The sequence below is a fragment of the Gopherus flavomarginatus genome, chromosome 21, assembly GCF_025201925.1.
Source record: "Gopherus flavomarginatus isolate rGopFla2 chromosome 21, rGopFla2.mat.asm, whole genome shotgun sequence".
In the NCBI taxonomy this organism is placed as follows: domain Eukaryota; kingdom Metazoa; phylum Chordata; order Testudines; family Testudinidae; genus Gopherus; species Gopherus flavomarginatus.
In genome coordinates this window covers 13,170,239-13,181,958 of record NC_066637.1, presented here as the reverse complement: position 1 = coordinate 13,181,958, position 11,720 = coordinate 13,170,239, and the positions used below count along the sequence as shown (strand labels likewise).

The window sequence follows — 11,720 nt, the reverse complement described above, 5'->3', positions numbered from 1 at the left end:
GTTCCTCCCAAGGCACATGGGACTTATGAGTTTAATTTTTGATGTGGCTGGTAATTTTAGACCTTCTTAGGCATCCCACTGTTCTCAGAGGGTAAAGGAGGGGGAGGAAGTGACAATGTCTTGAATCTTTTAGAAATTTGATTTAGACAAGTATCCAGAAGTTCAGATGATTTTCTCTGTATATTTGGTGGTATTCATCTGGGCTAATCCACAGCCTCATTCCTTCACCTCACAACAGGCACCAGAAGGGCCAGCCTACAATACCGCAGGAATTTAAGATATCTATTTTAGCAACAAAGGAAGCAAACTGTTTAGTTCTTCAATAGTGGTTCTGCATTTAGACTGTGGGATGAACTCCAGACTATGTTAAATGGGCCAGATTGCCAGCTAGTGTAAATTGGTATCTCTTCATTGAATTCAAATGGAGCTACATCAATTTGTACCAAATTGGTTTAGCCCTTGGTGTTTGGAAGCAATTCTGACAGCAGGGAACAATTCTTAGTTCATGTCTTGTCACCCTTCCCAACTTCGTTCCAATTCGAGGTTCTGCCAGCATTTGTAAGTGACTGTGTGCACTTCTCCTTCTAGCAGTACGTTGGTTCCACCTTTTACCAAAATCCTCATCAGCCTTTGTAACACCTCCCACTTGGCATCCCTTAGTTCTCAGCTCTTTGAATCGCAGCATATACAGAATGCTACCTACTGCCTCCTGACATGCACAGAAAAGTTCACCCACATCAGTCCCACTTTCAAGCAACTTCCATGGCTCCTTCCTGTAAGGACCCAATTTAATTTTTTTCTTTTAATTCTCAAAGCCCTCTATGGTCTTGCTATGGTCTGTCTTGTGGCTTTGGTCATGCTCTCTGCCTCTTTCACACTCCCTATTTTTTTCTAATGTTCTCCTTCCTGTACCTCTACCTGTACCACTGTAGGCACAAGAACCATCATTTCTGCAGCTCCTGACATCTTGACCGGCCTTCCTGCATTTCTTTGCCTCAATAACTCTCCATCTCATTTGGAAACTCAGCTGAAACAATATAGTTTCCTTCTTAGCAACATTTCTTTGTTTCCCCCGGGCTCTGATATTATTTAGCTCTGTAACTGCACCGTTTATGGAAACTCTGAAGTATTTTGGGACACACAGTCTATAAAATACCATGGAGTTCATTTCTGCCTTCATCTGCAAAAATAATAATTATGATTACCCACCTTGGCTGAAGTGCTTTGAGATTAAAACTATAGATATAATTATAGACATGCCATTGACCTGAATATTTTAGAATCTGATCAGATCAAAACAGACAACAAAAGACAATGGCCAACATCTCCTTTGAGGGAGACAGTGGGGAATATTAATGTTTAGTAGAGGGATTTCTGAAAGACATGGGTTTGAAAGAAGGAGAAAAGAGGGTGATTCATAGGTGAGGAAAAGGGCATTATTCCAGCAGCAAGAGGATGGGACAGCATGATGGAAGGAGAAAAGTCTGTTATGGGAGAAGCAGGAAGGTGTCAGGTTTGCAAAAGAACAATGGGAACAGGGATACGGGGAATGAGAGCAGAGATGGGGGAGGGGAGAGATGACAATGGAGCTAGGTCTGAGAACAATGAGCCTGATTCTTGACCTCTCAACTAAGCTCTATTCAGTGTAGGACCTGGGAAGACCGAAAATAGCTTTTCACCATATTTATGCCCCTTATTGCTGGCCAGGAGCCGGTTCAACCATTGACACAAGTTAGAATAGCCTCTGGACTGCTGTGACTTGCATGGGCAGGCAATGCCCTGCAGGGAATGTTATACCATTCAAGCATCATTGGCACACCGAAGCATTATGATCAATGGGGGGTAGAAAGACACCTGTAACTTAAAAAAAAACCAAACCCTAGTTTCCTGTATATCCCAATATTCTGAGGTTAAGTATTATGGTAAACAATTGCTTAGTTCATTAGTAGCCAAGAAGGTTGCAAAAATACTCAGCGGGCTGCCTATAAAGGGATGTTCTTTATCTCTTTGTATCTGCTCAGATAGTGCAAAGAAAGAGACACTGATCTGTGTGATGGTGTCCTTTTAACAGCAAGTGTGGAATGTTGCCATCAAAAGGTTCTGGAAGGTTGCCTGAATGAGGCAGCTGGGTGTCACAAGGCTTGACACAAGGCTGTTGGGAGGAACATTTTCAATTGGGATCGATGGGAGGGTCAATTTGAAATGGGTCCATTTGACCTGAGGTTGGTAAAAGGGCAGTTTTGGTCAGTAGCTGGAATAGGGCAGTGGAGAGCGATGTTGAATTGGGCAAAGGTGAAAGCCAGGAAGAAATTGAAGTCAAGTGGCTATTTATTATCTAATATCCATCAATGTAGAGCATCTCCACTGAATTCAAGAGTAACGAAGACTCGACTTTGACTGGCCCAGTGTAGTCACCCTCCATCTTGAGGATGAATGAGACAGAATAACGGGGGAAGGTAAGGATGGCAAAGTGTGAGAAAGGGAAGGGCAAAAGATGAAACTAGACAGGAACAGAATGTAGAAAAGGATCCTGTGAAATCCATCTGGGAGGGGCATTGAACTCCTAGTTATCCCCTCTCATTACAATGATGCTCTGAGGAGGCTTTGCATCACCATATGGCCCATCTGTTGTGTTGCTTTAGAAACAAAACCACATGGAAAAAGCTATTCTCTCAGATATTTTTTTAGTTCTGGGACAGAATTGAGAGAGTGGGAAATAAAAGGCAGTGATACTCTTTGAAGCTCTTCCCAAAAACTAAGATCTAATCTGTTCTGTACAGATTCTTATACTGCCCTCATTACATAGGATCTGTGCACTGTCCAGCTGTGTGTTAAGCAATGTGAGTCACATCTGTCACTCCACATACATGGGTCAGATCAGCAGTGACTACAGGGCTCTGGGAACTAGGGTGAAAGAGTGACGGATGTGGGTTTTGTTCTTGTCCATCCTCCTGGTTGAGGGAAAGGGCCCAGGCAGGGACACATGCATCCTGGAGATGAACATAAAGCTGCACTGACAGTGTGGATGAGCAGACTTTGACTTCCTCAACCATAGGATGCTATTCCAGGAAGAAGGTGTTCTGGGAAGAGATGGAGTCCACTTGACCAAGAAGGGGGAAGAGCATCTTCACATACTAACTTGCCAACCTAGCAAGGAGGGTTTTAAACCAGGTTCAAAGGAGGCAGGTGACAAAAGCCAGCAATATAAAACAGACAATCTTAACAGAAGCTTATGTGGGGGGAGGGAGGGAACAGGAATTACACTAGGGTCACAGGAGCAACAAGAGGGACATCTGTGGGGGATTCTGCTCTACATCTTAGATGTCTATACACAATTGCAAAAGTATGTCGAATAAACAGGAAGAACTGGAAGTATTAGTACATAAGCTAAATTATGACTTTATTGGCATCACAGAGACTTGATGGGATAAGTCTCATGACTAGAATATTGGTTTAGAGGGGTATAGCTTGTTACGGAAAGACAGGCAGGGTAAAAAGGGAAGTGGTGTTGCATTATACATCAAGAGACTCTTCCATCCTTGTGTTTCCCCAAAAATCCTTCATGTTGATGAGGAGCAAGAGACAACAATGCCTCCCTTTTCCCCTTTCCTTGCAGGTCCCTTCACTTTCTGGAGGGGCTGGAGAGTTGTCCCCGTTGCTTCTCTCAGGACCCTGACCTGTTGTACAAAGATCTATGAATTGTTGGAGGTAAGCTCGGGTGGAATGAATATTTCTGTTTTCCTCCCTTGTCTTAGGCATGTTTTTATTGTGGTTTTCAGGGGTGATACTGGCTTTACTGTGTGCTGTTATAATTTCTATCTGAGGGTCACAATTATGCAGGTGGAGACTGGAAAGTGTAAAATACTCCATAATTAAAAAAATGCAAACCTAAACAAAAAGTGCTTAATTTATTTGCATAAAGTATTTTGCGCTTGCTATTGGAAGTACAGGACCTGCAGCATTTAAATAAGAATATTTTTCACAATTTTTTAATAAAGTTTACAGTATTATCCAGTATCTTTTTTGCAGATGGAAATGAAAAAATTCCGTAACCAAATAAGGTTAATACTCCATGGAAACCATCTTCATTATGGTACCAGGTGACTCGAACACCATTGTCCTCTAATCGTTTCTTGTACAACAGTCCATCATCCCTAAGCACATCAAATTCACAGGTCAAAATATAAGACTCAGGAAGCTGACTAACAATAGCATCTTCAGCTAAAAGTGGGGAAAACATTACCTCTAACATTTGTTTAACCACTTCATGAACATCATGCTTATATGTATATGAAGGCGGTTTCTGTGGTTTATAGCCTCTGATCTTAAATTCCTCAGGTATATTGTCTGCACTTATCCATTTCTTATACTTCAGTTTCATATCCTCAGGAACGTGGGAACCCTTCAGGACATCTTCCACTACTGATGTGTCCTTACTGAGATAACGTAAACAAAGGTAGACAACGCGATCCCGGAACAAGATGGGGACTGCGCGGTTCTGCTGATATGAAGGCAAATAAAAGTCCAGCCCCTGGAGGCCTGGATAGATCAAAACCTGAGCACGTATTTTTGGGAGGTCTGTCCTGCTCACCAGTATTTGGCAAATAGCAGTAGCGAAATTAGCTCCACAACTGTCCCCACAAAGGATGATGCGGGCAGGATCCACCTGATAATCTTCCACATTCCTCATAAAGTGTATGGTGGCATTGAGACAGTCCCAGTACTGGCTTGGATACAGATATTCAGGAGCCAACCGATAACTAAATATCAAAGAAATGATGATTTTTAAAGAAGCCATTACAAAAATTTTGTTTCCATATTTTATGTTTAATTGGTGTGGCATCTTCTCTTAAAAACACCATTCTAAATTTGCACAATTATAAAACCTATGCATTTTAATTAGTTCAATAAAAATGTCCAAAATTTTAAATAATTTAATTTGAATTACTCTAGCACAATTTGCCTAAAAATACATGCCTAAAATGAACAAAACCCTCAAACCAGAAATATAGGGCACAAACTAAAATAGTAAGGACTGTCACATTTTCAGATCTCCGCATGTATCGCAGAAGCATTCCAATTGTAAACTGTCACATTGGAAAAAAATCTATAAAAAAACACTGGGTTGAGCTCACTTACCCAACAGACACAACCACTGAATCGGTTTCTCTGGCAATGTAACGACACACTCTTTCAAAGGCATCTGAAAACAAAAATTTTCAAGAGTGACATATTTGAGTTCTAATACGTGTGAATGGAAGGCAACCAAAGGGAAAACTGAAAACTCGGTACATGAACCAAATATCAGCAGACCTCAGAGACCAATCTGTGCGACAGCCTCATGTACAATCATGAGTTCTGAAAGAAGGCTATAAAAGTCGCCAACCCCAAATAAGGAAGTGGCAAGGAAGAAGAAGCTATTTTAGTTCTCATATATTCCATATTCTTTAGAAATAAGACTGAAACTCGTGAAGAATTACGTAAAATCTAAGTACCAAATCCTGCTGCGTACTCTTTTGTGCCAAATTCTTGCCCAGTGTAACTTTGTTGATCACAGAATCATAGGGTTAGAAGGAACCACAACGATCATCTTGTCTAAACCCCTGTCAAGATGCAGGATTTGTTGTGTCTAAACCATTCAAGAAAGGTGGCTATCTAGCCTCCTTTTGAAAACCTCCAGTGAAAAAGCTGTCACAACCTCTGGTGGCAGTCTGTTCCATTGTCTTACTCTTCTCACAGTTGGGAAGTTTTGATATAATAGTTCATCGCCCTTGGAATACATTAGACATTTATTATGTACACCCTTTAATAAGGTGTGGCGCACACATGCTGTTGAAACCACTGCAATCCTGAGTCCTGTGAGTACATTTCTCAGCACAATAAAACCTTTCCATCAGTCAATGAATCAGGACTGAATTCAATATACAATATTCAATATACCTCAAGAACGGCCAAATCCCTATCACCTTACTCTTGCATGTATTCCCACAGGGCCAAATTAATCACCAAAGTATCTTTAGTGGTCTGGTGACTCTTGCTCCCATTTACAGATTCTAGAGGTATATTCTACAGTCAATAGGTGCCTAGAAGATGTGTAAATATAAAAGGAAATAAGTACAGAACTATGGAAATGTATTTCTCTTGGTCTATAACAACAGTAGTATTGTAATGGACCAAAATGTTAATTCATGCTTTAAGGTGGCTCATCTTAATTAATTAGCCTCTGACAGTTGGTATGGCTACTTCCACCTTTTCATGTTGTGTGTGTGTGTGTGTGTGTGTGTGAGTGTGTGTAATATATATATATTTATATACATATAAAATCTTCTTACTATATGTTTCATTGTATGCATCTGATGAAGTGGGCTGTAGCCCACAAAAGCTTATACTCAAATACATTTGTTAGTCTTTAAGATGCCACAAGTACTCCTGTTCTTTATTCATAACAGTTGACAAGAAGTGAATAGGCTACTTCTGCCTTAATTTAATTGGTTTGTTAGCACTGACCCCCAATTTGGTAAGGCAACTCCCATCTTTTCATGTGCTGTGTATTTCTACCTGCCTACTGTATTTTTCCATGCATCTGATGAAGTGGGTTTTAGCCCACAAAAGCTTATGCCCAGATAAATTTGTTAGTCTCTAAGGTGCCACAAGAACTCCTCGTTGTTTTTGCTTTTGTTTGTTTGTTGGATGGACCAAAAAAATTTAAAAACTTATTTTAGATCTGGCTTCAAGCCAGACACAAACCTCTTCTGAGATTCCAAAAATGTGTGGTGTGTTGTTTTTTTTAACTATCAATCATCAATTGAAACTTGATATTTCTTACTAATGCTTCCCAGGGTGCCAGCACCTCCATGAAAGTAAAGGACACCCCTCCTTTGGCCAACAGATGGTGCTTTTGCCTGGTAAACCCTCACTGGCACCTCAGCAAACTTCAGGTCTCTGATGAGGAGTTTTGAATCTCTCCATTGTGGTGGTATTCCATCCAGCAGAAACCGGAGTAAGCTTATGTCACTGCAGATACCCAGCTTCTCCAAAATCCTTCCCTATTAAAATGAAAAAGATCCAAAATTGATTACTGCAAAGAAGCCCAAATCTTTCAAATTACACAAAATGCGTAGACTGTAGCTTGCGGCAATGGGTTGAATTTAGTGCAGAGTATGGTCACAAACCAAGAAATGGTCAAACTGTTTTTAAGTAAATTGAGCGGTGCTGAAAGTGGCCAAGTTGGCACTACTGGAGACCTAAATCATCTCTGTCCACAGACAAGAAGCAACGGGGACATGGTGCAGTGTGGAGTTCCCTACACAGCCCCATTCCAAACAGAAAAGGGTCATCTTTTGTTGTTGTTCGTGGTTGTGATCATTCATTTTTAGGGAGCCAAATAATAAAAAAAACAGCTGATCTTAAATTATAGGGAGACAAGGAAAAATAATTTCTGATTTGGAAACGGGCTAGGCAAGGAGGCATCTAAGGATATGTTTCCACAGCAAAAGCTATGCATGGGCTAACTTATTCAAGCTAGCTTGAATCCAGCTAGCATGAGTCACTATAGCAATGAAGACAGCGCAGTATAAACTTCAGCTTAGATAGTACAAACCTGGCACAGACCGTAGGTACATACTCAGCTCACTAGTTCACTCTGAAGTCTGTACTGTGCTGCCTTCACTGCTGCTACTCACCTTAGCTAGATTCAAGCTAGCCTGGGGACCCCTGCCCCCTCATGGCCTTCACTGTGTAGACATGTGGATATAAGGGAGGAGAAGATGGCATAGAATTAGGAAGCCAGGCTACTGTTTGGAGGCAAGAAACGGGGCTCTAAAGAATATTTGGGAACCAGTGGGCTCTGTGAGGTAGTCAGGAAAACAGACAGGAGTTCTTCTCCTCAGCCCTGAAGTACAGCTATGATCCTCAGCAGCCAGTCCCAGCTGCTGTGTCCTAGACGAACAGATTCCCTCAGTTCTATCAGCCCAAGATTGCTCTCTGACCAGCATCCTCAGAACAAGCAACTGGTTCTGCAGCAGAGCTGCAAGTCTTTGACCTTTCTGACAACATGGCCATCAACCTTCCCAGCTCCTTCCATCACCTTTTGCTGCAAACAGAAGCTACAATAGGATCTGAAAGGCTAGGACGAGAGGAATAGTTGCATCCCAAGTTATCAAAGACCAGAAAATTGTAAATGGCACCACAGAGACAGCTAACCCCTGTAACACTGGAAAGAGGAAGTAGGGGGATGTATTTGAGCAGTTCTGTTGGCTTTTCATGAGAGAGCTCAATAAAATTATCCTAATACATTTCAAACCTAGCTGATGTCTGAGAATATATCTCTGTGGTCTGTGGGAAGTTTGGCAGCTGGCTGTTTAGATTCAGGAACCCAAGGAAAAGAGGATAAAAATGTAAAATCAAATGCTTCCTCTACAAAAGGAAGAAAATACTGTGTTTAAAAATTGCAAAGAAAATGAGGTGTCATTACGCCAGATTTGGAGACTATGTGCAGTCATTAAAGTGTGAAACGTGAGGAGTTTAGTCCTGCTTTAAGTATAAATCTCAGGGCAGCTTTAACTTGTCCTTCAAAATATGTGATATGCCGACTGGACATGTGGAGGTGATCTCCATGTCATAAATTGCACAAGCATGTGATAGATAAATTTACCGTGTACCTGTCAGATTTATCACATGGATATGACCATATCACCTATCCACTAATCCATCTGACCAGGACTTAATATCACATTCCAAAATCTTCAGTATGTTCAAATACCTGCCGTGCTTTTAAAGCAACCTGTCAAATATTTCCTCCTTTTCCTCCCAAGAGTGAAATTTTCCTTTAAAAACAAAGCCCCCAAACCAACCAAACAAAAAAAGCTTTATGTTGCTCAATGCCCAGAGTGGCAAACATTTAACCCTGGGTCCAGGACAGCTTTTTCTTTACATAAAAAAGGAATAACTTTTAAGATATAATGTCTATGAGCTATAAAGTTCAATGTCAAAAGAGCTTTATGTCATTTGTTAGAAGCAAGGGGACGCATTGGTTACTCCTCTCCCTGGAAGGCTCACATTTCAAGACTGACTTTTTTTTGGTCTAGAAAAATTATTTTTGGTTATTTTTGAAGATGTTTTATGGTTTAGTTTTAATTTTAATTTTTCTCTTCCTCAGATCCATGCATAATCATAGTAACTAAGGCACATAGCTTTACAAGTGGGAGGTTACAATCAATAATCCCAATACAATGTCTTAAATTCCCTAAAATTATCCTAGGATTTTTTTTATGGACACTGTGTAATATATAAAGAACACATGTAGGTGTCGCAGGTTTGGTATGGTATAAAAGTTTTATTTATACTCATCTGTCATTATCTGCATAACTCCACTCTTCTCTTTGCCATTTGTGATTAAGCAACCGTCCCAAACTCAGAGTAATATAACTTGTAGCACATCTTTTTGTATTCCATCTGTGTGTGTGCATACATAATACATACAATATAAAAAACATGGGTATAGTGTATACATAGTGCAAGCTGTATTAGTCTGATCTGTAGCTAAAGAGTACATCTATTACTTTCTGGGGTTGTTGCTTCAGATAGGTTTCACTGTAGTAAAATGTTTCTGAATTGTCAATGTCTGTGAATCTGTCTCAGTGAACGTATAAATGTAGGTGTGTGCATTTAACTAGAGCTGGATGGGATTTTTTCAGTGAGATTTTCCTGTCAAAAAGTCAATTGACCAAAACCAAAAAGTGTTTGTGGGAAAGGGTCAGTTCTGAGGCATTTCTCAAATCGAAAATAGTTGAAGAAAATGTTTAAAAATTATCAGAACCAAAAACTTTGGTTTCCCACTTTGAAATGACTTCATTTTTTCTCTGACATATTTGACAAGGAAATGGGATATGGAAGAGGATGCATTGGAATTCTGTCGGGTTTGCTATTATGTGGGTATCTATCTATGGACACCTTCAATATGTATAACATAGTTTTTTTTAAACATTTTGTGTGAAGTAGTGTTTTAAAAATTATGAAGTGTCTAGAGTTTGAGAGAGGCACTGAAAAAAAATCAAAAGAAATTCTAAAATCAGCCTCTAGTCTTTACCTTTAAGAATTATGATAATTTAATCTGGTATAATTCATATTCCAGATTTTTCTAGACTAAGAAAAATTTTTTTACAGATCTTCTAACTCCCATCCCATTAGTCAAAGATAAAAGTTGAATCCCCTCTTTGAAGCCAAGTCAACTTACCAGAACAGCAGCTATAACTAAAAGCGAGTGATAAAACCGAAGCTTTAGCGGCTGGTCAATTCCAGGAGGCAGCTCTGATTTGAAGAGATCATAACAAATTGCCCAAATGAACAACACCAGTAGCAAAAAGGGAGAAATCCAGATCACTCCTATTAATGTCAAAGGAGCACAAACCAACCCCATTTCTCTTGAATGAGGATGATGTACTCAGAGAAATGATTCTGATTTGATTCTCCCAGGACTTGTTTCTGAAGTGTCCTTACAGGAGACTAAGCAATACAGGGCACCCTCTGAGAGATAGCACAAAATACATAATCAGATTAAGATTGCAATCTTAATAATTCTCTCCACCCTCCTCCCATGAATCATGATGATGGCTCCACCCACACACAGAAGAAATTAGAATCTGACAGTCAAACTCCGGCAACATGAACATTCAAAATGGGCCTAAAACTCTATTTATTCTGTATCTGGTTTCATTATGACTCAGTTCTGGATGGACTTCTTGGTGGGACTGCAGAATTAACCCTTGGACATTCCAAAAGCCCAATATTTGAGTTGGCAATAGTGGTAGACACTTCTCTAGAGAAGAATCAATTCCATGATTGTTTTCATACACTTTGTTTCATAGTCTCATTTGTCAGTAAATATGAGTAAAGTACACAGGTGTGTAGTCAGATTTTATATACATGTAAGAGCACAGCTACTCAGTGTGTTGTTTGTCATGTGCCTCTATAAGATCTACCCATGGTATATTGTTACACCTATATCTCAGCACTTAGCTAATGTAAAGTTTTTGTATATAGATATTCGCCTTTATGCTGGAATAGATGGTGCTGTAAAATATGGGCTTTACTGTGAAAACTGTACACAGCTGGACCTGAAGTCTCTCTGATTTTCGTATTCCTCAGGAGACTCCCCGGCAGGGCTCCTGCACTTCAGAAAAATCTTTAGTCAGACAGTTGTGCAATACATATTGCAGAAGAAAGCAGGGCACAAAGATGTTCCTATTTTGCCAATTCCTCTGAAAAATTAGCAAATATTCGACTTAAGGTCCAGGTTTTCCAGAACAGAAAGTTCAGAATGTGAGAATTTCTTCTCGCAAATTTCTACTGGGAACTTCACATGAATTGGATTTTTAGTCATCAGACTTGTCCATCTTCCTTTTAGGGCAGGATGTGCTGAATTTGTGTTCTTCTTTCCACTGTGCGTATGCACAGCCCAACCCACCGTCAGTGTATTCCACCTTTCACCTGTTTTCCTCAGCAATACGGCAGAGTGATCTAGCCTTTAACACCAGTTTTTGAGGTATGCCTCTAATAACAATCCCATTAACTATAAGCTACTTGTCTTCACTTTCATGGCCCTTCATAGCCTATTCCCACCCAACCTACATCATCTCTCGTCCACTCGACCGATGAGCCAGCAATGCCAGCCTCTATTGTCCACTTGTTAAATTTTCAAATAAGTGCCTTCATGCTTTCTC

At 40.1% G+C, this 11,720-nt stretch overlaps 1 protein-coding gene across 1 annotated transcript; it reads right to left on the bottom strand.

The window, feature by feature from the left end:
* Positions 1-3,979: 3,979 nt before the first annotated feature.
* Positions 3,980-10,417, bottom strand: LOC127038722 (arylacetamide deacetylase-like 4). Its single transcript, XM_050931563.1, has 4 exons — positions 10,235-10,417; positions 6,827-7,046; positions 5,140-5,203; positions 3,980-4,760 (listed from the first exon to the last, which is right to left on the bottom strand). Exons 1-4 carry the CDS (start codon positions 10,415-10,417, stop codon positions 3,980-3,982), a joined length of 1,248 nt encoding a protein of 415 aa, XP_050787520.1.
* Positions 10,418-11,720: the final 1,303 nt, after the last annotated feature.